Source organism: Microtus oregoni, unplaced genomic scaffold, assembly GCF_018167655.1.
Source record: "Microtus oregoni isolate MIOR12 unplaced genomic scaffold, Mior012 000007F_ref0000211, whole genome shotgun sequence".
Taxonomy (NCBI): domain Eukaryota; kingdom Metazoa; phylum Chordata; class Mammalia; order Rodentia; family Cricetidae; genus Microtus; species Microtus oregoni.
The window spans coordinates 42,154,670-42,180,924 of NW_024543066.1; the positions used below are offsets into that span (position 1 = coordinate 42,154,670).

The window sequence follows — 26,255 nt, forward strand, 5'->3', positions numbered from 1 at the left end:
TACAGAGCATGTTTCTATATTGGATGGCATTTTAGTTCATTGCTTCTAAGTATCGCATAGTATTATGAGGTTTTCCAGAACATTCCAGACCTCACTTTCTCAGAGACCAAAGGATCTGAGCAATGGGGATACTCTGAGTGAGGAGAAAGGTAGGGTGGAACTGTTTCTCCGACATCAAAGGCTTTGCAGTCAGGGAAAGAGCGTGGGGGAGGGGCAGCATCTGTGGAAAATGGCAGTTGGTTATCAAAAGATGAAATCCAGATTGCCAGGGACCTAGTTGGAGTCAACTCACAGACATTTCGGTGCCCAGGACTAAGGGGGAAGAGCAGAAATGCAGGCTACTTATCTGTGGGGACACATGGTTGGGAGGACACACTGGGAACAGCCTCCCAGGGCTGTGAGGTGCATAGGGAGCATGGGAAAGCCTCTGGGATGGGGAGAGGGGCTGGAAGAACAGGATGTGTTTTCTGCACTTCAGCACACGTCGTATCGAGCTATTGCTCATACAGTAAACATTTGCTCACGTCAGGGGCCAGTATTCTAACTTTATGAGCATCTTGTTAATTTTATACTATAGAGCTCATGTTGTCCATGATGTTGAGTCCAACGACATAGTATTTTTTTCATGTTTATAATCTAATATTGTTTTTGTTTTCCTTTTTTAGAAGTTTTATTTTAGCTGGGCTGTGGTGGCACACCCCATTAATCCTAGCACTGGGGAGGCAGAGACAGGAGGATCTCTGAGTTCAAGGCCGGGTATACAGAGTGAATTCCAGAACAGTCAGGGCTACACAGAGACATCCTGTCTGGTAAAACAAACAAAACAAAACAAGGTATTTTAAAAATTATTTGTATATGTCTGTGTGGGCTTTTTTTTCTTTGTACTTTTGAGATAGGTTCTCACTATGTAGCTCTGGCTGTTCTGGAACTCACTATATAGACCAAGTTGGCCTCGAACTCACAAGGATCTGCCTGCCTCTGCCTCCTGAGTGCTGGGATTAAAGGTGTGAGCTTCTACACCCAGTTTATGTGTAGTTTTGTACAGATCCCCTGGAACTAGTTGCAGCTGCTGTGGGAGCCGCCCAGGATGGGTGCTGGGACTCAGACTCAGGCCCTTTCAGAAAGTGGTACACTTTGTAACTGCTGAGCCATCTCTCAAGAGAAGGTTGTTGGAGCTGGGGTTACAAGTGGTTGTGACCATCCCAAAGTGGATACTAGGAACTGAATTTGGATCCTCTGCAAGAGCGATGTGGTTCTTAAATACGGACTCATCTCTCCAGCCATCCCTGTCCCCTTTTTTTCTACTGTTACAGATAAACAGACTATATTTAAGCGAGGAAACAGTCATGTACACAAGGGATTTTTTTTTTTTTAAAGAGGTTCTCATGTAGCCCAAGCTGGCGTCCCAACTTACTATGTAACCTAGGCTGGCCTTGATCCTCCTGCCTCTCCCTCCCTACTACTGGGATCACAGGTGTACAGCCCCACACCTGGCTCAAGAGCTTCCTTTTCATACCTTCAACTATCAAACAATGTTCTTTTAAGAGAGACACTGTGACTCCTACTTGAAACAGTGAGGGAGGTGGCCACCCAGAGAGCACCAGAGACTCTGCTGCTTTCCCTTTGCTCTGAGAGAACTCCAGACAAAACCAGCATCAGGCAGGTCACAGCTGGAGGGTGAATGGCTGAGTCCTAACTGTGAGAGCAAGAGGATGGGGCGGCTGAATGGTGTTCACAGGCAGGGAGCGGAGGGGTGGATGCTGGGCTCAGTGTATCTTAATCTAGGATCCAGAGCGGTGGGGATGGTGCCGCCCACATTTGGGGTGCGTCTTCCCACCTAGGCTAACCAAATCTAGGCATTCACAGACACTCAAAAGTCTGTTTCCACGGAGACTCGAAGGTCCCATCAGGTTGATGGAACCATGATTAACCATCTCAGTGCCTTTATTTGAAATACATTTACGAGTCATTTTAGTTTTGTTACAAGCCAGAAGTGATAGTCCCGGTTGACAACATTTAATAGAATATTTCAAAACAGCTAGCAGAGAGGCTGAAGTGTTTCTCCGCACAGAGGTGATGAATGTCTCAAACAGTACACACACCAGTTATCCTAATTTAATATCGTACACATGCATGGACATGCCACACTGTACCCCAGAAACACAGATGATGACTGTGTTGATAAAAACACATTTAGGACCATTGAGATGGCTCGGCGGGTATTTGCTGCCAAGCCTGATGACCTTGGCTTAGGGCCTCGAACCCACGTGGTGGGAGGAAAGAACTACCCCCACAAATTGTCCTCTGTCCTGCACACTTACACCACCGCACAAGCATACCTGTTGTGCATGTTTACACACCAACACATGTGCACACCCCGACACACGCGTACACCCCCTCCCCACAAGTGCAGGTTGGCTTCTTTATTTATTTTTGAGACAGGGTCCCAGGTAGCCCAGACTGGCCTCAGGCTAGCTCTACTCAAGAATGACCTCTAATGTCTGTTCTCTCTGCCTCTGCCTCCCGAGCGCTGGGTTCGTGGAAGTGCCCACCATACCTGGCTCACATGGTGCTGGGGATGGAACCCGGGCTTTGTGTACGCTAGGCAAGTGCTCACCAGCTGTGCTACATCTCTAACCCCTGCAAATTAAAAAACAAAACATGCCGGGGGGTGGTGGCACATGCCTTTGATCCCAGCACTCAGGAGGCAGAGGCAGGCGGATCTCTGTGAGTTCAAAGTCAGCCTGATCTACAGAACCAGTTCCAGGACAGAACCTCACATTAGTGGAAGTCCTGTTTGGGGTTCTCTGCTTCCCCTCCATTCTGACTTACAGTTTAGCAGTGCTTCACCCCAGGGAGAGGGACACGGGGTGAGTGTCAGTATCTTCTGGGTTCTGAGACTTTTGGGACATTCACCACAGGGAGAGGGACACGGGGTATGGGTCAGCATCTTCTGGGTTCTGAGACTGTTGGGACATTCACCACAAGGAGAGGGACACGGGGTGCGGGTCAGCATCTTCTGGGTTCTGAGACTGTTGGGACATTAGTTTCTGGTTTGGTTTTTTGAGATAGGGTTTTTTCCGTGTAGTCCTGGCTGTCCTGGAACTCACTCTGTAGATCAGGCTGATCTCGAACTGAGAGATTCGCCTGTCTCTCTGCCTCCCCAGTGCTGGGATTAAAAGGGTGCACAGCCATGCTCTGCTTTGGTGGAAACCTCTTGAAGCTTCAATGACCTGCTAGTTTTAGAACATGGCTGAGCTGCCTGCTGTCCTGCCGTGCCCAGGGAGATGAGCTCTCAAGCTGGAGCAATGCAGGGAACAGGTAGCTGCCTCACCCACAGGGAAGAGAGGCACAGCGAACCCGTGCTTCCAGAGGCTCTTTCAAGAGTGTGACCTATCACATGGGATGGGAAAGGACACAGAAAGGAAGACAAGGGGATGGCAGGACAGGAAACAATTCCTCAGAAGACAGTCAGGTGTGGCCTAGATGGAGGGGCGAGGATGCTCTATGTAGGCTGATTCAATGTGATCTCAGAAGTGACCGAGGAGCAAGGGTGGGGCCAGGAAACAAGGAAGAGTGAAAAAGGATGGGGATTCCTGTTGTCCCCACGGTAAACCAGGGCCTGGTCAATACCAGTAGGAAGTACCCAGCCCTACTGTGGTAGGAAATTGTATAAATGGACAACATGACCGCTCCATGGGATGGTTAAGGGGATGACTTTTATTGTAGATATGAGGGAGAGAACAGCCAGAGGCATCTGAGCGGTCCAGCGGTCCAGAGCAGAGAGAGAAAGCAGAAGATTGAACATGGCCAGCAGGAAGAGGCAGTGAAAGGAAATGGAGAGAGAGAGAGAAAGGGAGAGAGGGAGAAAGGGGGAGAGAGAGAGAGAGAAAGGGAGAGAGGGAGAAAGGGGGGGGGAGAGAGAGAGAGAGAGAGAGAGAGAGAGAGAGAGAGAGACCCCAAGAGTGTGGGCAAAAGAGACAAGACAAAAGAGAGACATAGCCAAAATAGCAGGGTTATAAGGGGAATGAATGGGCGGCTGAGTAGGAAGGAAAGCTGATGAGCTGGAGGCAGTTTGGGGTTGGGGAAGTAAAAAGAGCCGAGAAGAGCCAGGATGCCAGGATGGCTCTGAAATGTGTAGTAGGTACTTGTGATACTGGGGGAGCCTGGGGACCACCATGCACTTTGGATCTCCTAGGAACCACAGTCAGTCATTTGTCCCTTCTGCCAGTGATACAGGAAATGGCTCCTTTTGGTAGAGGGGCACTGACTTCACGAGGTCAGGAGGATGCTGGCTGTTGTCTATCGGCCAAAATTTGGGGAAATTGAGTTTCCTCTGGACCTGAAAGGATTCCGATTCCGATTGCTCTGCGGAACACGAGTTTAATCTAAGGGAAGTGGGGTACCCTTATCTAGAAGGCTAGGGTCACAAGAGGAAAGTTCTATGATGGTATCATTTTTGGCTCTATAGGGCAGGATGACAGGACCAGGAAGATGGCTTAGTGTCTGAAAGCCCTTACCGCTCAGTGATGACCTGAGTTTTAACTCACTTTAAAAAGCCGGATAAGGGCTCTCTGTCGGCAGTGGCATGTGACAGAGAGATGTCTCCCAGGAAAGTCTCTACTCCCAGGCATGGGTCCTTGGGCTTCTTGCCTCGGAAGCACAGCAGCAGGCATCGTGGGAAAGTGAAGAACTTCCCCAAGGATGACCCTGCCAAGCCTGCTCACCTCATGGTCACAAGGCTGGCATGACCCACCCACATTGGCTGGGAAGTTGACAGACCAGGATCCAAAGTGAACAAGAAAGAAGTCATGGAGGCTGTAACCATTGTGGAAACACCACCTGTGGTAGTTGTGGGCATCGTGGGATACGTTGAAACCCCACGGGCTCTCCGCACCTTCAAGACAGCGTTTGCTGAGCACATCAGGGACGAGTGTCAAAGGCACTCATCTACAAGAACTAGCACAAATCTAAGGCCTTCACCAAATACTGTAAGAAATGTCAGGATGAGGAGCTGGAGAGATGGCTCAGAAGTTAAGAGTATTGCCTGCTCTTCCAAAGGTCCTGAGTTCAATTCCCAGCAACCACATGGTGGCTCACAACATCTGTAATGGGGTCTGGTGCCCTCTTCTGGCATGCAGGCATACACACAGATAGAATATTGTATACATAATAAATAAATATTAAAAAAATAATTTTATATAAAACAAGAAATGGCAAGCCGGACGGTGGTGGCGCACGCCTTTAATCCCAGCACTCCGGAGGCAGAGGCAGGCGGATCTCTGTGAGTTCGAGACCAGCCTGGTCTACAGAGCTAGTTCCAGGACAGGCTCCAAAGCCGCAGAGAAACCCTGTCTCGAAAAACCAAAAAAAAAAAAAAAAAAAAAAAAATGGCAGGATGACACGGGCAAGAAACAGCTGGAGAAGGACTTCAACAGCATGAAGAAGTACTGCCAAGTCGTCCACATAATTGCCCACACTCGGATGCATCTGCTTCCCCTGAGCCAGAAGAAGGCACACTTGATGGAGTTCCAGGCGAATGGGGGCACTGTGGCTGAGACGCTAGACTGGGCCCAGGAGAGGCTGGAGCAGCAGGTTCCTGAGAACCAGGTGTTTGGGCAGGATGAGATGGTTGATGTCATCGGGGTAACAAAAGACAACGGCTACAAAGGGGTGATAGTCGCTGGTGTACAAAGAAACAACCCCGCAAGACCCATTGGGGGTTGCTAAAGGTTGCCTGTATTGGCGCTTGGCACCCTGCCCAAGTGGCCTTCTTTGTGGCTCGGGCTGGGCAGAAAGGCTACCATCATCAGACAGAAATCAACAAGAAGATTTACAAGATTGGTCAGGGCTACCTTATCAAGGATGGCAAGCTGATCAAGAACAATGCATCTACCGACTATGACCTTTCTTTCTTTCTTTCTTTTTTTTTTTTTTTTTTTTTTTGGTTTTTCAAGACAGGGTTTCTCTCTGTAGTTTTGGAGCCTGTCCTGGAACTAGCTCTTGTAGACCAGGCTGGCCTCGAACTCCCAGAGATCCACCTGCCTCTGCCTCCCCAGTGCTGGGATTAAAGGCGTGCGCCACCACCGCCCGGCCCGACTATGACCTTTCTGACAAGAGCATCAACCCACTGGGTGGCTTTGTCCATCATGGTGATGTAGCCAATGACTTCATCACGCTCAAAGGCTGTGTGGTGGGAAGCAAGAAGCGAGTGCTCACCCTCCGCAAGTCCTTGCTGGTGCAGACCAAACAGCGGGCTCTGGAGAAGACTGAACTGAAATTCACTGACACCACCTCCAAGTTTGGCCACAGTCGTTTCCAGACCATGGAGGAGAAGAAAGCATTCACGGGACCACTCAAGAAAGACCGCACTGCCAAGGAGGAAGGTGCTTAATGCCAGAATTTGCTTAACTGGTGTGGTCCGTCGCAATAAAAACTTTTTCGGTGGGGGGAAAAAAACCAGATAAGGTGGTGCACATCTGCAAGCCAAGTCCTCCTTGGTGGTGAGGTGGGGGATGGAGACAACAGAAACAGCAGCTGCTCGCAACCCAGCCGGCCTAGAGTAGCCTGTGCCACACCAGGAAGAGAGACCTTCAGTCTCACACCAGCCGGACCCCTCCGTGTGTGGCTCTTGCCTTGGGTGCGGTCTAGCATCCTGTACGGTGCAGCACCCCCTAGCAATTGTGTCAAACATTCGTAGGCATTTCCCGGAGACACAGTGGATACCCCTCTTTGGTGTTAAGGAAGTAGCAAACCATATCCTGTCCTGTTTATTAGAATAATGTCCATGGCGTGGGGAGGGGGAACAATGGCATTTCTGGCGAGAGGGCTGACTAGAAGGCACTGTGACTTGATAGCATGCGGGGATACTAAGCTGGCTGCAAGGCTGCCTTACCCAGACAAAACTGGGGAAGAGTCCACCTAATTTTTAGTCCAAACACTCAGAGCCTGAGAGTGCTCAGGGGTGGGTGGGGTGGGGTTGGGGGTTAGAGCTCCCGGGAGCCGGAGAAGCCAGAGGAGAAGCCAGAGCCAGATCTGGGGCATGGAGTAAATACTGAGCCTGGGGCGCTGGAGAGCGAGGGTGACAAGGAGCACCCACCATCCTAGTTGGAGCCCCACTGGCGGAGGGAGAGGGCCAGGCTCTGCATCTCCCTACCCCCACATGGTTATGTCCAGCCACTGCAAAGAGAGCAGAGAACAGAAGATGTTCAGCAGAGGAGGGAGATGGAGAGGACTAGAAGGGGAGGGGACCGTTTGCAGCCCTACCGACCTCCCCACCCCTTCCCGCGTACCTGCTCCATATTCAAGCAAATAGAACCAGTTTTCTTGGGGTCCATGGATAGGAAGAATGCTGTTTTAAGCAAAAGGCGGGGTGGAGAGTTAGCATTGAGATGATTATCTAAATGACCCACTCCCCCAAAAAGGTGAAACTCAGGAAAGTAGGAAGTTATTCCTTGATCATTAGGAGTGAAACATCACAACTGGTTAGGAGCCTGGCCCGGGTCTGAGCTCTTGTGTCAGAGTCTGTTACTCCGAGCTAGAGCGCTGGGGATGTGGGGACAGTACCAAACTGTTGTTGTGATTGTTATGATTGTGTTTATTTATTTATTGTGGGCGTGAGAGAGGTCTGCAGGCACCTGTGGAGGTCACAGCTTGCACATGTGGAGGTCACAGCTTGCACATGTGGAGGTCAGAGGACAGCTGTGGTCCTTGGTTCTTTCCTTCCACTACGTGGGTGGGCCCTGGGAGTTGAACTCAAGTCTTCAGGCTTGGTAACAAGTACTTCTTCATGCTGGGCCATCTTGCTCTTCCTATTGTTTGTTTTAACAAAGTCTCACTTGGGGGCTAGAGGAATGGCTAAGTAGTTAGGAGTACTGACTGCTCTTCCAGAGAACCTAGGTTCAATTCCCAGCACCCACATGGTGGCTAACAACTGTCTTTAACTCCAAGATTTAACACCTTCACACAGAGATACATGCAGGCAAAATGCCAGTGTACATAAAATAAAAACAAATAAATTATTAAAAAAAAAACACCAAAGTCTCACTTGGTTGCTGAGCTTGCCTCAAACTTGTGATCCTCCTGTCTTAGCTTCCCAAATGTCAAGTAGTATGAATATGGACCCCCAGATCCATGCTTGGAACAATAGTTTTATTTTTGATTTATTTATTTTTTGAGACAGGGTCTTTTGGCTGACCTAGGGTGGCCTCAAACTTACTGTGTGGCTGAGGATGGCCTTGAACTCGTGGTTTTCTGCCCCCACCTCCTGAGTGTTTGGATTAAAGGTGTGCATCACCACACCAGACTTGGCGCCTGCTAAGCAAGCACTCTACCAACTGAGCTACATCCCGGCCCGGGGCAGAAGTGTTACCTTAGCATTCGTATCATATTTGCTAGAGAGAGGAATAGGGATACGGACAATAGGCACAGTCCCGGCAAGTTGTGAATTTGAACTTGGGTCAGGTGTGTTTTCTGTAATGGAGAGGTTCTACAGAAAGGCCTCAGGGTGAGTAGGTGTGAGAACAAGCCAACCTTCCTGGCCTAAGCTGCAGGGGGAGGTACCTCACTCACCAAACATGGCCTTTAGCCTTAGGAAGCAGTTGATGAAGTTGTCAAAGTCCACGGTCATGTTATCGTCTGCGTACCTAGCCACCACCACCTCGGTTACCTTATTGTTCATCTTGATGCCTAGGACACAGATGGGGCGTGGGGCAGCATTTAGGCCTCCAGACTTGACTGCCCAGCTCCCTGCTTCTGACAACCTCGTGCTCCCTGGCCACCTGCTTTCTCTAGGGCCAAGCGCATCTCGTAGGAGTTCAAGTTCCCGGAGCGGTCCTCATCACACTTTTTGAAGATGTCCTGAAGACAGACAGATGTCATCAGGCCTTGTGTGTAGCATGGTGGTGGAAATAACAGAATACTGCAGTGTGACTGACTTACAACAGCTGTCTGAGACCCTGGGGCCCCACTCCTCTGACCAACCACTTGAATCTCTAATGTTCCTATTGCTAGTGATCGAGGTTAACTAACTCCAAGCATAGCAGGAACTGTTGGTACCCTGCCCAGGGCTTTCTTTGGGCACCCTTCAGGACTATACCAGGCTATCCAATTACTAACCAGTGTGTGTGTGTGTGTGTGTGTGTGTGTTTTCAGTTCTAATGCCTTCTTCACTAGTTTCCACCCTTCTTGGCTGTCTCTTTAGGGTTCTTTACCATCCATTTCTTGATCTTTTTCCACAGGATCTGGAACTCCAGAAAACCCAGCTTGCCAGTGCCATCTTTCTAGGGGGGTTCGTCAAGGATAAGAGTGTGAAGAGGGCATCCTAGGAATGAGGGAACGGAAAGCCTTGACACAGGCTTGGGGTGGCTCCTGAATGCTAACCACCGGAACTGGGATCTTTAGCTACCCTGAAATCTAATCCCTATCACAAAGGAGGGTGCTGAGGCTGGCTGGAGAGATGGCTGCTTCTGAGTCAGCCTTGGAGGGCAGGGAAGAAGATGGAAAAATACTGGTTAGGATTGCCCCAGGGCAGAAAGATACATCCATGAGGTTGACCATACGGCGGCAGACATCCAAACTAAAACCTCTTGTCTTGAAGTTCTTGACTGTGAGGAAGGCAAGGCGTAGGAAGAAGAGAGGAATGAATTCTGTGCAGGACACCCTAGGGTGTCCTTCATCGGGGTGAGCTGTGGGGGTGGGGTAGGCCACTCACATTTACTCGACATCTTGTTGAGCAGTCTTTGCAGCTTGTACATGTCTATTTCCTTGTCCTGGGAGGAGAGACTGTAACCATCTGCTCTGCCCCTGCGGCCCAGCGCCCCCTCCCTTCAGCCTCTGCCCCTGGGACTTCTTACTCCATTTGCCACCATCTCAAACAAGTGGATGGAGTCCTGGTCCAAATCCTTCTCAGAGACGGTTTCCTGGGGAAAAGCAGCCAGGAGGGAGGGAGCCAGTCTTAAAAGCATCCTTAATATCCCCAGCCCCAATCCCAAGGCTTTCTATTACCTCTTTAAGGTGTTCAGCACAATTGACTTCCTCCAGCAGCCTGGGCATAAGAGAGTAAAGGTTTAGGGGTGACTGGGGACCAGAGAGATGAGGTTCCCAATGGGGTGACCCAGGGAAGGTCCTGTCGTTGTATGTGGAGCAGTATTGAATAGTCCATCAAATCTGGGCTCTAGTTTAACTGCTTCTATTACTGATTTAGATCTCACATCCTTGTAGCTCAGTTTCTAAGAGTATAAAATAGGATTGACGTGGAGGAAGCCCAAAACCTAACATCCTGCAGCCCTTGGGCAGGGAACCTGGCCACAGTGAGGTTAGCCCCTCACCAGGTCTCATTGTGCTTCTCCGTAAAGACCCGAAGCAGGAAGTCAGCATCTTTATGGGGCTCAAAGGTGGAGGGGATAATGATGTATTCCCCTGGAGGCAGCCGAAGGTGACTGCTGACCTCTCGTGAGTTCATGAAGATCTCCGAAAAGCCATGTTCCCGGTATTTCACAAAGAACTCTTTCTTCAGATGGATGTTCTGGAGGTTCTGAAACTGTATATACCCTGGAGGTGGGTACAGGACTAGCACAGGGGAGCCAGCAGAGTGGATCTCCCAAGGTGAGCCATGTTTGGGGCAGGATTGGTGGTGGGTACCAGTACCCCTGCTTTATGGCCTGGACTCCTCCCATGTGGTCAAAAACTCCAGCATGGTCTCACCCTTCCCTGACTCCCACCGTTGGATCATAGGGGTTGGACTCCTAACTCAGGGCTCCCCAGAACTCTTCACCAGATCCCTTCCCTTGACAACCCACATGCAGCCAGGGGTGGACTGGATGCCTGCCCAGGAGTAAGCCTTTTGTACCTCCTTTGGGACCTAAAAAGAAAAGAGAGAAGAGGGTCAGATCTTCGGGGCAGTAGAGTATCTGGCCTTCAAATCGGTGAGTGTACACTGTGCGTGTGTAAGTACATGTGAGCACGGTGAGCACGAGTGTGAGCCTGGGTTGCGGTTTGTTAGGGCACTGGAGCAATGTTGGTGGGTGGGGTGTAGGCTGTTGGCATTAATAATCCGTCCGTTTTGTATTTCAAAGTCCAGTGTGCACAAAGTTGACAAAGGCAGATTTTTATCACTCTGGGTTAAGGACAGGAAAAAGAGTCCCAGAGAGGCAGGGCTGACTTGCTGAAAGGGGCTGGGATGTGGGTGTGCGCCGAGGTTGCTACTCCACCGAGCGCCATCTACAGGAACAAAAGAGGCGACTCCCAGAACTGAGGCTGGAGAGCAAATACACTAGCCTTTTTTTCCTCCCTTCTAGCCCAGGCTTTGACTATGCCATGTAATTGAGGATGACTTTGACCTTTAGATCCTCCTGCTTCCACCTTCCACATAACAGACATGTGCCACCATGCCCAGTTTTATCCATTGCTGGGGCAGAACCCAGGGCTTCATGCACACGAGTTACATCACTAATGTTTTGATTTTCGGATACAAGGGATCATGTATCCCAGGCTGGTCTCTAACTATGGAGCTGAAGTTGGCCTTGAACTGCTGATCCTTCTGGCTTCTGTGGGCACCTTCATCTGTGTGCACATACCCACACAGACACACATAAACATAATTAAAAACTAGAAATCTGCTGGCCGTGGTCGCAAGAGCAGCGACTCATACATGCACAGATGAGTGAGAGAGGAGGGGTGGAGGAGAGAAGGGGTGGAGGAGAGGAGGGGTGGAGGAGAGGAGGGGTGGAGGAGAGGAGGGCTAGATGTGGTGTGCTCGCTTATAACCCCAATACTTGGCAGAAGCCAGAGGATCGGGAGTCAACCTAAGCTACGTGAGGTCCTGTCTCAAAAAACTAAAATAAAGTGTTGGCTTTTCTTGTCATGCCCTTTAGAATGTCCCAACCCAGCAGGAAAGCCGTCATGGAAGCAAGCAGATGCAGTCACCGGGTTCTCGGACTGACGGAACAGTTGGCTAAGTGGATCTCTTCTTTATAAACTAGCTTGCCCGTGGTATTCAGTTATGCCAACAGAAACAGATCAGGGATGTGGCCCCATTGCAGGGTTTATCAGTACCTTTTTGTTTGTTCGTTTGGTTTTCCAAGACAGGGTTTCTCTGTAGCTTTGGTTCCTGTCCTAGAACTAGTTCTTGTAGACCAGGCTGGCCTCGAACTCACAGAGATCCTCCTGCCTCTTCCTCCCTAGTGCTGGGATTAAAGGCGTGCGCCACCACCACCTGGCTTTATCTGCACCTTCTTTTATCTTATTTTGAGACAGGGTCTCACTGCATAGACCAAGCTGGCCTACAACCGCCTCTGCCTCTCAATTGCTGAAATTACAGACAGGCCAGCACATAGCTCATTGGTGTGCCGGGACACTCAGGCTGGGCCCAGCCTCCCTCCACCTTATTTAAGGTTGGACTTTTTTTTTTTGAACGAGCCTTGATTTTTCTCTCCTTAAAAACTCCATTTTTATTTAGCTTTCTAAGGTCATGCCTTCAACGCTTTCACAGCAAGTTTCTGCTCCTCAGCATGGAAGAAGAAAGAAAGCTTCAAGAATTTGCTCCTGGGCTGTGCAGCAGCTACACCAAGCTTCTTAGTATCACTGTGCGCTGCTGGGGTGAGCACTGACCTTGGACTTATAAAATTCTTTTTAGAGCCGGGTGGTGGTGGCACCCACTTTTAATCCCAATGCTTGGGGAGACAGAAGCAGGTGGATCTCTGTGAGTTCAAGGCCAGCCTAGTTCACAAAGCAAGTTCCAGGACAGCCAGGGCTGTTATACAGAGAAGCCCTGCCTCAAAAAAAAAAAAAAAAATTAGATTTATTATTTTATCTGGATGAGTGTGTTGCTTGCATGTTTGTGTGTGCATTCCTGAGGCTGTGGATGCTGGGAACTGAACTCAGGTCCCCTGGAAGAGCAACAAGTGCTCCAGCTCCCTAACTTCGACTTTTTTCCTTTACATTTTATTTATCCTGTGAGTGTGTGCCTGCTGTGATGTGTGTGGAGGTTGGAGGGCAGCCGGAGTGAGGAGACTTTCTCCTTCCACCATGTGTGGCTGGGGGGTTAAGGTCAGGGTGCCAGGCTTAGAAACAAATGCCTTCTTGGCCACACCTCGGCCTTCCTGTCTTGGGAAGGGCGGTAGAGGAAAAGCAGCCCTTGCCCCGCCCCCTCTTTATTCCCCTCTTGCCAGGGAGCCTAGGCTGTCACAGAAGCAGGGCGAGCACTAGTTCTCTTCAATACTGAGAGCCCAGACTAGTCAGGGACTCGGCACATGGTAGGAGATGGCACGGTACTCCATGCCTGTTGGCTATATAAGGGAGTAGGTAAATGGGCTTCTCTGGGATCTTGCAAACCATGGCTGGTCTTGAGAAACATGGATGGTGATGCTTTTTGGACCCTGCAGTGAACAGTTTTGAAAGAGTGGCTGGGGCCACATTTGTGTGGAGGTGTTGCTGAAGTCTCCACTGCTCAGGGACCAGGACACAGTCTCTATCTCTGCCCCTTCAGTGTGTGAGCATGTGGGGTCACCTAATCTCTCCTGCCTTCAAGATCTGTCCTGTTCCCTAAGGGTAGCGGTAAGTGTGGTGTACAGGTGTTTGGGTGACGCCTGCCACAAAGGAAATGGTAGTTGTGTGGTAGATTAAAAAAAAAAAAAAAAAAACTAGCCAGGTGGTGGTGGCACACGCTTCAGTCCCAGCACACGGGAGGCAGAGGCAGACGGATTTCTGTGAGTTTGAGGCCAGCCTGCACAGCTAGTTCTAGCACAGCCAAGGCTACATAGGGAACCCCTATCTGGAAAACAAACAAATGTGTGGAAAGGGAACAGAGCCAGGGGCCTGACCAACGAGATGGCACTTGCTGCTCTCGCAGAGGGCTTGGGTTTGGTTCCCAGCATCCACATGGTGACTCATAACCAGCTGTAACTCCAGCTCCAGTGGACCCGACACCGTTTTCTGATCTCTGCTGGTATCAGGTATACATGTGGTAAACAAACATACATGCAGGCAAAAATGAGAGAGAGAGAGAGAGAGAGAGAGAGAGAGAGAGAGAGAGAGAGAGAAGAGAGCTCAGGAAAAGCACAAGATGCTACCATCCATTTCAGCGGTCGGGCTTTGGGATCTTTGGGGCCGACTCTTACAGGGGTCCTGGGGAAGAAGGGTCTTAAGAAGCAAGGCACGCCTTTAATCCTAGCATTGGGGAGGTGGAGGCAGATGGACTTCTGGGTTTGAGGCTAGCCTGGTCTACATGGCAAAAAAAGAAGAGGGGAGGCCAGAGGGGACTGGGGACTGCGGAGGCTCACCGAGAAGATGACGAAGCCTATTGTGAGCAGCTGGGCTCCCTCCGGCCGAGCGTGTCTCCAGTTCTTCTGCATCAGGGCCACCAGGCAGGTGCAGACCACCTCACTTTTCTCTGAGTCATTCTCGGGGTCGTCCTCTTCCAGGAGGGAGATCTTAAACTGGGGGTTGCTCCAGAACGTCTCTGTGGAAGATGCAGGGTAGGCTGATTACACCAGGCCGGGGCCTTCCGTCCTTGACCGAGCTCTTTCAGGATGCGGGTCCGCTGAGAGAGTCCAGCCATAAGTCTGCCTCATTTCCTGAGGATCGTGACACCCGACCGACTCTGCCCTCGTCCAACCTGACTCTGTGCCCTTGTGCCCGCACCTACCGGGATTGTTCCTGCAGCCGCCTGCAGTGCTCCCTTTCCGCCAGCTGCCCTCATAAAAGGTTGTGTGCCAGCAGCGCTTGTGCTCCCAGGGAGACAGTGCGTCCGGTGTGAGGTTGCAGATCTCCAGGAGTGTGAAGTTGCTCATGAAGTCTTCGTAGGACATCCTGGGGTGGGGAGTGCAGATGGCGCCGTCAGTGCACTCCAGTGCACATCCCTAGGCCCCCCGGCGGTACGTGGTGAGGAGGGTGGGGGTGGGGATGTGCATGGGGAGTCCCCGGCCGGGGTGGGGAGGATGGCGGAGGGGGGCGGGGATGAGGGATGTGCATGGGGAGTCCGAGGCTCCCGGAAGCCACACTGACCAGAACTCCCCATCTTCCTTCTTTCGTTGCAGCTGTATCTGCACGTCCACACTCAACTCTTCCCACTCTCTGGCCCTGCAGACAGAAAACAGCAGAGCGGAGGGGCAGCCACCCTTCCTCCCTAAGGGACTTTCTGAAGGCCACCTCCAGGGTTAAACGGAGCAGCACTGAGGCAAGGGTTGGTCCCACTGTGTCACTGGCTTCCATATAGATCCTGCTGGGTCTCTGTTCCCCTCCCTCGGCTCAGGGCATCTACCTGTCACTCCAGGCTCCATTCCACTCAATCCGGCCCCAGGGATTCTGGATCCGAATCAGGGTTTCCATCTTGCCTCTGTAGGAGACCTGGGGGGGAGGGGGGGGTAAGCGAGGAAGTTCAGGAAGTGGGCAGTGGGGGCTCTCACACACCCCTGGTTCTCAAGGGGTCCCATTTGCCTGCACTCACATTCTCCAGGCCAGTTACTGAGTAAGCGTGTCCTCTGACCAGCATATTACGGCTCATCGTTTCAAAGTCACTGTTGCTGGTGACCTACAGAAAAAAGGGAAGGGAAGGCATTTGAGGTCTGGTCTGGGAATCCCAAGAAAGCCACTGTTTTGTGTGGCTCATAACACACATTATGACTATTCAACTACCCTTAAACTCCTGATCCTCCTGCCTCAGCCTCTGGAGGGATTATAGACATGAATCACCATGCTTGGTTTATACTTTACACACACACACACACACACACACACACGCGCGCAGACTGTAGCAATCACCTAGTTGTGTGTGTGATGTATGTGCACACATGGGATGGCCAGAGATAGACATTGAATATCTTCCTCTATTGTTTTTACAACCAATATTTATTTAAATAAATAGATATTTATATATTTATGTAGCTATGATATGTATGAGTGTTTTACTTGGATGTTTGTCTGTGTATTACATATTTGCCTGTTGCTCTAGGAAGCCAGAAGAAGGCACTGGATCCCCGGAACTGGAGTTACAGGTGTTTGTGAGCTACCCAGGAGGGTACCAGGAACTGAGCCCAAGTCCTTGGCAAGAGCGGCCAATGCTCCTCTGTCTCACACTTAGAGACATAATCTCTCACCTAACCTGAAGCTCACTGCATTGGGATCCTGGCCAGCGAGTTCCCACGATCCACTTGAATTTACCCCCAGCACATGTGATACCTGTTTGTTTTTACATGGATTCGGGGGATTTGAACTCAGGTCTTCTGACTTCGCGAGCAAACACTCTTATCAACTGAACCATTTTCCCAGCTCCTGTACTTTCGATTTTGGAGTAATTCTAGATTCACATGCAACGGAACAGGGAGAGCCTATGCTCCCCTAATACAAACAGATTCCCTCTGGACATTTTGCAAAACTCTACTATAAGCTGAGTGTGGTGGGGCAGTCTGCAATCTCAGCACTTGGGAAGCAGAGGCAGGTGGATCTCTGCGGGTTCGAGGATAGCCAGTGTTATGTAGTGAGATCCTATCTCAAAACAAAACAAACCCGACAACCTCACATCCAAACTAAAACAACAGCAGACTAAATACACTGAAAAGAGAACAAAACAAAACTGTAAACAAAAGTCAGAGCCATTTCAAAAGTTCTTGCAGGCTTGGTGGGGAGCGGTGGGGGATGGGGTAGGGGTGTCTGGGAGCAAGGGTGGGGGTAGTGGGAGTGGGGGTGGCGGGGAGCAAGGGTGGGGTGGTGGGGAGTGAGGGTGGCCGGGAGTGGGGGTAGGGGTGGTGGGGAGCAGGGGTGGTGGTGCTGCCATCTTAAGGTCATATAGAGGCAGATCACAGTTTATTGGGGCCGCCGTTGCTGTTTGTATTCTGCGGTGTGCAACCAGACAATTACTGTGATCCACCTGCAGGAAGACTGGGTTGCTGTTTTCACTATTATGAGCGTTGCCACAAGTGTTTGTGTGCAGGCTTCGAGGGGGCTCAGTTTGTCTTCCTCTCCTCCTCCTTGTTTGCAATACCCGCCCCCACCATATAACTGCTGTTATATGGAAGTATACTGGGTACATTGATTTGAATAAATATTTGTTGAGTGCTTATTGCATGCTGGGTATCGTCCAAAGTCCCAGGGTCCCTGTGGGGAATGAACCAAGTAAAGGTCACTGCCCTCCTGGAATCTCCGCCCTTCTCTCTGGGTCAGAAAATACCAAGGAGAAAGTAACAACAAAGCAGAGGGTATGCCAGGTGGGGACAGACACTCTGGACCAGAGGCAGACAGAATTTGTTCAGGAAATGGGTAGTGAGTGAGAAAATGTTTGGGGAAAGAGTCTTGGGGTAGGGTGGGGGAGCCATTATAACAGGCGCAGAAGTCCTGGGGCAAGACCCAGCTCGGTTTACTTCGATGGAACAGCCCATCAGGGAAGACATCTCCAGCGATTTTCTGAGGAGCCTTAGCATGTTGTGAGGGGGCTTCTGGAGCTGAATGCTCTGGGCCACGCCGCCTGTGAAATCTTCGAAACCCTCCATAGTGCTGCCCCCTGCCAGCGCTTCATAGGATCCATTTAGCCTGCAAGCAGACAGTGCGCTGTTAGGCTCCCGGCTGGAGATGTGAACTGGAGGGAACAGTCAGGGAGAATGGTGAGGGAAGTGAGACGTGCCTTACGGTGCCCTGTCTCCTCCCCTGATTCAGCTAGTGGCCTGTCGCACTCGGCCAGGCTCCTGAAGGCCAGTCTGCTTCCTAGTCTGGGTAACTTACTTGGCATAGGCCTTCTCCAGCAGGGCGCTCCAGAATTCCTGGCGCTGGGCACCGTGCACGAACAACAGCTTGTTATTCTTAGTGGGCAGTCGGTCGTCCACCACCACATTCATCCACTGCCCAAACTGCCAAAGCTGTGGGTGGCAAGGGGACATTTGTCTGCTTACGGGTGAACTTTATCGTCAGAGCGCCTCCTGGTGGCCATGCTGAGAACATACCAGCAATGGTCACTCACATTAGGATTTTTGTACAAAACTGGTGTGTATGTGTGTGTGAGGGGTATGTCATTTCTTTCCTTCCACCTTATGAGTTTCAGGGATCAAAGTCAGGTCATCAGGTTTGGGATAAATGCACTGAGCCACCTTGACCAAGGTCCTTAGAATACGTGAAGGAAAGACAACAAAAGCCCTAAAATTCCTCACATTCCCAAACCCAGGTCTTGCTCCAGCGGCAAGAAAACCCTATCCATGGGGCTGGGGATTTGGCTCAGTGGTTAAGAGTACCGACTGTTCTTCGAAAGGACCAAGGTTCAATTCCCAGCTAATGAAAATAAAATAAAAATAAATCAATCAGCGAACAAGAAAGAAAGAAAGAAAGAAAGAAGAAAGAAGACCCCACCCACCTTTAGACTGAGACCCTGTCTTGACAAAAGGCAGCTGGAGGTTAAGCTTTCAGATCTTAAAATCCTCTCCCTATTCTATGACATTCAGAATTGCTCCTAGATCAGCTAAAGGGCCAGGTCATACAAAATACATGGTGGAGATTTTCAGTGTCATGATAACCATGTGTGTTCCTGGGAATGAGCACACGTGTGCATGTGCGCACACACACACACACACACACACACACACACACAAATGAGAATGGGGAGAGAACCACAAACAACTGGTTATTTTCTTTAGCACTTTAAAAAACTTAGCTGACATGACTTCTTTCATGAGCTGGTATTTCTCTGAATGTTGTTGAAAAGCCATCCCAATTAGTATATATTTGAGAAACCAAGTAAGGTTTTTCTCTCTCTCTTTCTCTCTTTCTCCTCTCTCTCTCTGGTGGTTTGAATGATAATGGCCCCCATAGGCTCATATATTTGCATGTTCATCACTAGGGAGTGCAACTATTTGAAAAGATTGGAAGGACAGGGAGGTGTGGCCTTGCTGGAGGAAGTGTGTCACTGAGGGTGGGCTCTGAGGTTTCAAAAGCCCAAGCCAGGCCCAGGAGTTCTCTCTTCCTACTGCCTGTGGGTCAGGATTGTAGCTCTCAGCTCTAGCTTCAGCGGCATGCTTGTCTGTGTGCTGCCAATGCTCCCTGCCATGGTGGCAATGGACTAACCTCTGAAGCTGTAAGCCAGTCCCCAGTTAAAGGCTTTCTTTTATAAGAGTAACCGTGGTCATGGTGTCTCTTCACAGCAATAGAAGAGTGACTCAGTCTCCTTCCCTCCCTTCCTCCTTCCTTTCCTTCCTCCATCCCTCCCTCCCTCCCTCCCTCCTCCACTTCCCTTCACCTGAAAATGGAAGATACCAGCATAGTTTTTCTTGAAATTCTGGCTCCTGGGCACGACACGGTATAGCAGTTTGGGACATGTAGTAAGGGCTCCAATGGCAGCCAGCAGCCAGCAGTCCCCTTGAAGGCAGACAGGAGGGGTTGATCCTTGAATAGCCCCACGTGTGTGGAGGCCCCAGATCCCAGTCAGGGGAGCAGCCCCCAGATCTCCCCAGCAGAGACCACTCTGCCTTTTACTGAGGTGTGTTGGGAATGGGGCCAAATGGGAAAACTGAGGCAGAGCTTGGGTTCTGGGACAGTGAGCACATCTATTAGTTCAGTCCAGGGAGTCACAAATCAGGGTGACATTTGTGGTTTAGGGGAACTTGGGGAGGCTGCTTAGCACCCTGCTTTCCTATCTGTTGAACATATCCAGTAACCTTTCTGTATGATTCCTTGTGAACAGGCTGGAGTAGCGACCAAAGGCCCGAGAGGAATCTCTAGAAAACTTCTGTCTCTCATCTCAGTATTTAGGTGGTGAAGGATAAAAGCTTTCTAAGTTTGTTTGTCACCAACCTGGTTTACAAAGTGAGACCTTGTCTCAGAAAACCAGCCAAGAGCTGGAGAGATAGCTCAGTAATTAGGAGTACTTCCTGCTCTTTCAGAGGACTTGGGTTCAGTGCAGCACCCACATCAGATGGTTAGCAACCACTTGTAACTCTAGCTGCAGGGGACCTGACAGCGCCCTCTTCTGGCCTCTGCAGGCTCTGCACCCACATGCACAAACCCGTGCACAGAAACAACTACACAAAATTAAAAAGAAAAATTGCAACTCCCTCCCAAAAAACCCAATCAACCAACCAATAAAAGATGCCTTGCAACTGGAGAGAAGTCTCAGGAGTTTAAGAGCACTTGCTGCTCTACCATGAGCACCAGAGTGCAGGTCCCAGCATCCACATCAGCTATCTTACTAATGCCTATAATTCCAACTCCAAAGGATTGTAATACCCTTTTCTGGATTCTGAAGGCATCAGACACACATCTGTGCATACTCTGACACACACACATCAATAATTAAAATAAAAGTTTAAATCTAAAAATGAAAAAATGTCTATGCCATCGCCAACACTCTGCTGAAAAAGCTGGGCTCTGTCCATATGCCACCGTGAGGCCTGGAGCTAGCTGAGGATGGAGCACAGTGCCCCTGTGGAAGCATGGGAGCACGATGCCATGCATCAGTCACCCACTGCCATCTGTCCCCTGGGGTCTGCCCTCAGTGACAGGCCAGGTAACAGGTGGGTCTGGGAAGTTTCTGTGATGGTTGGTAGCCTTTGGGCTTTGGAGGGAGGCTGCAGTCTGGAGGGAATGGTAAGGACTCTGTCATCAACACAAGGGAGCTACAAAGGAGACACTGATCTCCTCCTCTTGTACCCAGCATCCCTCGGGCCCATTGAGCCACAGAGACAGTTGTGGTCCTAGGGCTCTTTGGCCTCTTGCTATACTTATTTCTGCCATTTTCCCCTGCAACGAATAGGAAATAGAGTGGCCCTGGTGCCTGCCCTGGGCCTGAAGGGGCACGAGGAGATTGTGAGGCAGGACTAGCTCAGGGAGGAGTAGATAACCTGGTGCGTGGTGTAGTGTCATGTGACTCCATGCCCCATTATTGATAGCCCAGACCAAAGAAGTCCTACCACCTGTGACAGGTGACAAACTCTTGAGTTTTGTTTCCTCAAAAGATAGAACCCAATCCCTGTGCATAAATAAATAAATAAATAAATAAATAGGGGACTGGTCTCCTCTAGCCCAGGCTAGCCCTGAACTCATCTGAACACATTGCATTGCTGTGAGTGACCTTAAATTTCTCACCTTTGTTGTTGCAAGGTACCTAGGCTTTTGGCTGGCCTAGAACTCACTTTGTAGACCAAGCTGACCTTGAATTCATGAGTAATCCTCTTGCCTCTTCTAGATTTTGGGATTATAGGCACATGCTACCATACCCAGTTTTTTTTTATTAAAATAAGTTATTTATTTTTATTTTATGGTGCTTTCTTTGCCTGCATGTATGTCTGTGTGAGGGTGTCAGATCTTGGAGTTTTAGGCAGTTGTGAACTGCCACATGGGTGCTGGGAATTGTACCTGGGTCCTCTGAAAGAGCAGTCAGTGCTCTTTTTTTAAAATTTTTATTATTTATTTATTTATAATTATTTTGTTTGTTTGTTTTGTTTTTCGAGACAGGATTTCTCTGTGGAACAGCCCTAGCTGTCCTGGAACTAGCTTTGTAGACCAGGCTGGCCTTGTTTGTGGCTAACTAGTGTGACCTTGTCTCAATAAATAAATTTTAAAAACCTTGAACAAAACAAATAAACGAAAGTCCCTGTATTTTCTCTTGGGCTACCATGGAGCCCCGCAGAGCTTCTGGGAAGGGGCTCAGGTTGCACTGAGATCTCATGCACGGTGGTAGCTCAGCAGTGGAGCACTGGACCCAGCCACATCTTCAGACGACCAGGGTCCCACAGTGCAGCTGACCTCAGCTGCAACCTCATGAGACACTGGGTTAGCCCTGCTGCTCCACTTCTGAGGCTCTCCCACAGAACCTGGGAGTTGAGAATTGTTTGCTGGTTGTTTGGGACAAGTCTCACGTGGCCTCAGGTTGGCCTTGAACTCTTGCTCCTTTTGCCCCTTTTACCCTAGTGCCAAAATTGTAGCTATGCACCACCATGCCTAGTTTGACGATTAAAAAATTTTTTCTGCCTGAGAATGTGTGCACCTGTGGTGGCCTGGGGGCGGCGGCTGTGGGGTGGGGTGCATTCCTGTGCACATGGCAGCCAGCAGGAGGCGCTGAATTCCTTGGAGCTGGAGCTGAGAACTTGGCTGCTGGGGTCTGAACTCTGGACTTCACTATTTTGTAGCAAGTGCTCTTAACTGCTGAGCTGTCTCTCCACCCGCTTCCAGTTGCTAAGCCTTGGGTCATACATTATGCAGCAACAAATATCTACTAACTATATCATCCCAATTCACTCCCCAATCAGACCGCAGTAGGTACAGAAAGAAGGTCCCTAGAGGACACACGCGACCCAGACTTCCAGGCTTGAGAGCCATTCCATAGCCCCCTCCCCCATCCCAATTTTTTTGGGGGGGGGCCCACTTTCCCGATGGGGGCCAGCCCCTTGTTCCCCACTCACCGAGGACCCCTTGGCAGATGTCTGTGGGAGAGAGCTCATTCGTGATGAATACGGGGTTATTCGTGATATCCTGTGGTGAAGGAATAAGAATGTTAAGGGGTGAAGGGCCCCCTCCCTACCTCCCGTGCACCTCTGAGCTCTAAGTGAGCACTAGGAGGTGCTGAGCTCTCTGACCACAGCCTGGCTATGAGAGACAGGCTTGGGTGCCAGCCCAGGATTAAACTAGGAGGCTGGGCAGAAGCACGTTCAGAACAGCCCTAGCTCTGATGGCATCGGGGCCTAGTGCCAGGGCCCTCCCCGCTTCCTAGGCCCCAGGGCCCTCCCAGCTTCCCAGTGCCCACCTTGGGCCGCTGCCAGGAGATGTTCTGCACCTTTTTGGAGTTGGGACCCAGATCCTTGAAGCCTATAGACTTGGATTCAGCAGGGAAAAGGGGGTCCTCAAACAGTTTCCCCTTCCTTAGACATGCCTCTCGGAGCTCCTCAAAGTTCTGATTCTTGTAGTTGTGGGCGTTTTGGTGTTGGCCCACGCCCTTGGCCTTGAGCCGGCTACTGTTTATAGAAGCCGCCATTCCCTTTTCAATATAAATGGGCTCTGTTAGATAAAAAAAAAAAAAAAAGACAAATAACCCAATTTAAAGCGGTCCTGAAGCTGGGTGGGTGGGAATAGCAGCTGTTTGGGAGGTGGGAACAGGAGCGTCAGAAGCTGACCATCTTCAGTTACAGAGGTTTTATCTTTTTAATACTATTCTGGGTGGTTTTGTGTGTCAACCTGACGCAAACTAGAGTCATTAGGGAGGAAGGAACTGTAAGGAGGTTTCTCAATTAGTGATCAATGGGGGAGGGCCCAGTTCACAATGAGTGGTGCCATCCCTGGGCTGGTGGTCCTGGGTTCTACAAGAAAGCAGATGGAGCAAGCCATGGGAAGCAAGCCAGTAAGCAGCTCTCCTCCTCAGTCTCTGCATCAGCTCCTGCCTTCAGGATCCTGCTGTTTTGAGTTCCTGTCTTGACTTCCTTCAGTGATGAACAGTGATGTGGAAGTGTAAGCCAAATCAACCCTTTCCTCCCCAGCTTGCTTTTTGACCATGGTGTTTTGCTGCAGCAATAGAAACCCTCACTAAGACAATTCTTATTTACTTTTATATGCATTTGCACATGTGCCTGGTTGTGTATCTGTGCACCACGTGCTCACAGAGGTCAAAAGAGGCATCAGATCCCCTGGAACTGGAGTTACAGATGGCCGTGAGCTGCCACGCGAGTGATGCGATTCAAGCCAAGTCTTCTGCAAGAGCAGTAGGTGCTCTTAACCGCCGAGCCCCTCCACCTGCCTCTGCCTCCTAAGTGCTGGGATTAAAGGTGTGCGCCACCACGCCCAACCTTATTTAATTAAAAAATATGTAGGGAGTCTTGCCTGCCTATGTGTCTGGGTAGGTGTATGCAGTGTCCGTGGATGCCAAAAAGGACATCAGATCCCCTGGGGCTGGAGTTAGTGGCATCTGTGAGCTGCCGGGAACTGAACCAGTGTCCTCTGGAAGATCAGTCAGTGCCCTTAACCTCTGAGCCATCTCTCCAGCCCCATAAACCTAAAAGATGTATTTTATTTACATGTGTGCATGTCTGTGTTTGTGGAAGTGTATGTGCATGTGTGTGTTGGGGGGGGGGGCGGAAGGGGTCAGATTCCTGGGAGCTAGAGTTACAGACATTCGCAGACTATCAGGCTTCTCATATGGTGCTGGGATCTAATACGGGGCCTCATTATTGTGCAGCAAGTGTTCTTATGGTGGAGTCATCATCGCTCCAGGACCAAACAAAGAGCAAGCATCATGTGTGTAGAGAGCTTTGGTTAATGTCACCCGGCCTCCGAAAACAAAAACAGTGTGGCCGGTTTACAGAAGAGAAGATCAAGGCTTCAAGGGCATCAAGGAGAAATGCCCTTCCTGCTCACAGATGGGAGGAATGACGGGACATTCATAAGGCACAGCGAAGAAGTGAAGACACTGGAGCCCTTGAGCTCAGCCAGGGAGAGCAGAGATGATGGGGTCCCTTTGGAGGGCATCGTTTGACAGCACTGACTCAGATAACAGAGCACAAGGACTGGAGAGATGGCTCAGAGATTAAGAGTGCTTGCTGTTCTTCCAAGGATGCAGGCTTGGTTCCCAGCACCCACACGGGAGCTTCTTGGGTACCTGCCCCCATGTGCATATACCCACACATAGACACATAAACTGAAATAAACAATCAGGGGCTGGAGCTATTCCTCCATGATTAAGAGCACTGGCTGCTCTTCCAGGGAATTCAGGTTCAATTCCCAGCACCCACATGTCAGCTCACAAGCATCTGCAACTTTAGTTCTAGGGAAGCTGATTCTCTCTTCTGGCCTCTGAGGGCACCAGGAACTCATATGATGCACAGATGTACGTGCATGCAAAACACCCATGCATATTTAATAACAAAATAACAACAACAAAATACAGCACATAGGAGGCAGAGGCAGGTGGATCTCTGTGAGTTCAAATCTGGTCTACATAGCAAATTCCAGGCCAGGGCTACATAGTGAGATCCTGTCTCAAAGAAAGAAAGAAAGGAAGAGAGAAAGGGAGGAAAGGAGGGAGAGAGAGAGAAAGGAAGGAACGAAGGAAGGAAGAAAGAAAAGGAGGAGGAACAGAGAAAGGGAGGGAAGGAGGGAAGGAGGAAGGAAGGTAGGAAGGAAGAAAGGAAAGAAGGAAAGAAGAAAGGAAGAAAGGGGGAGGAACAGAGAAAGGGAGGGAAGGAAGGAAGGGAGGGAGGGAGGGAGGATGGATGGACGTACTCAGTAAGGGAGACTGTTTTACCCAGCCTAAGGATTCTTGGCCATGTCTAGAGACGCTGTTGGCTGACACTACTGGAGGGCGGTTGCTATTGACATCTAGCAGACAGTGCCCACAGATGAGCTAACTACTTTACAGTGCTTGGGACAGCAATGCTTCCATGTGGACCAAAGGTCACTCAGCCTGAGCCGTCAGCAGCTCTGCAGAGGCTGAAAAATCTGGGGCAGGTATCAGGCCATCTACACAGGGAAGTGAGCGACTTGGATGCCTTCCACTCTGGACTTTCCTGGGAGGCCTCTGTCATGGCTGCACTAGCACTGAGGGGACTCAGCCTCTGCTGGAGGTTTTGGAGGATCACAGAAGGTGCTGGCATCCAAGAGAACTGGACATCACCACGGACAGCCCAGCCCAGTGAACGGGCAGTCTTACCTCCTCATTTCCCTGAAAGTTCTGTCCAGGATCCTTGTCCAGCTAAGAGTCATGTCTCACCATACTGACCATAAACGCTGGTTAGAGCCCCCATTCAGGTCGCCAGTGTCTGAGCTTGTTACTTAGTGCTGACAGCAGGGAGTCATACACCCTACTTTGCCCCCCACTGCCATTGCTATGGCAAACATCTCTAAAGAAGACAGCTGCCCCAAGTCCTGTCGCATGGTGTTGTGGGGCCTTGTGCTGCAAGTAGAGCACTCATCATCATCTTCATCAGAGTAGCTGGGATTACTAGCAATGGACTCTCAAGGTAGAAGCCACTGGATCCTCACCTAGGTCCCAGCCACTCCCTCTTGCACTTCCTAGCCAGCTGATGGTAACTCTGTGCTAACTCTGTGTGATCTTGGGGGGGACTAGAGTGTGTATAGCATGGAAGGTTAAAGGGGAAGTTGTCATCCACGCTAGGGTGAGACTTTTGGGTGATGCATATGTGTTGGGGTCACCCATGCTCTTGTGAGTAACTCCTCACCAACACTCTGTAAACAAGCCCAATAAACTCATGGGCTCACCAAGTTAGACTTTGGTCTCTCAGGGTCTTTCTTATCTGGGGTGAAGTAGGCATTTGTTGACGTCATGAATTTGAAAAGTT

The 26,255-nt window shown here is 50.2% G+C and overlaps 1 protein-coding gene and 1 pseudogene across 1 annotated transcript; one reads left to right on the forward strand and one right to left on the reverse strand.

Moving 5' to 3' along the window:
• The first annotated feature begins 4,601 nt into the window (after nucleotides 1-4,601).
• LOC121450994 lies at nucleotides 4,602-6,394 on the forward strand (annotated as a pseudogene).
• Nucleotides 6,395-6,748: 354 nt separating this feature from the next.
• Nucleotides 6,749-22,945, reverse strand: Capn11 (calpain 11). Its single transcript, XM_041655992.1, has 21 exons — nucleotides 22,715-22,945; nucleotides 22,374-22,443; nucleotides 19,214-19,332; nucleotides 17,713-17,846; nucleotides 17,355-17,523; nucleotides 15,446-15,529; nucleotides 15,260-15,345; nucleotides 15,004-15,078; nucleotides 14,645-14,808; nucleotides 14,280-14,458; nucleotides 10,850-10,861; nucleotides 10,329-10,540; nucleotides 10,006-10,045; nucleotides 9,855-9,920; nucleotides 9,713-9,770; nucleotides 9,541-9,605; nucleotides 9,213-9,281; nucleotides 8,781-8,859; nucleotides 8,572-8,688; nucleotides 7,293-7,351; nucleotides 6,749-7,179 (listed from the first exon to the last, which is right to left on the reverse strand). The coding sequence occupies exons 1-21, from the start codon at nucleotides 22,940-22,942 to the stop codon at nucleotides 7,153-7,155; spliced, it is 2,112 nt and encodes a 703-aa protein (XP_041511926.1). The 5' UTR covers nucleotides 22,943-22,945; the 3' UTR covers nucleotides 6,749-7,152.
• Between the last annotated feature and the right edge of the window lie 3,310 nt (nucleotides 22,946-26,255).

Coding starts and splice junctions, on each gene's coding strand:
- Capn11 (XM_041655992.1), bottom strand. CDS start 22,942: ATGGCGGCTTCTATAAACAGTAGCCGGCTCAAGGCCAAGGGCGTGGGC. Junction 15,079..15,259: donor AATGGAGCCTGGAGTGACAG/GTAGATGCCCTG, acceptor TTCTGTCTGCAG/GGCCAGAGAGTGGGAAGAGT. Junction 14,459..14,644: donor CGGCTGCAGGAACAATCCCG/GTAGGTGCGGGC, acceptor CATCTTCCACAG/AGACGTTCTGGAGCAACCCC.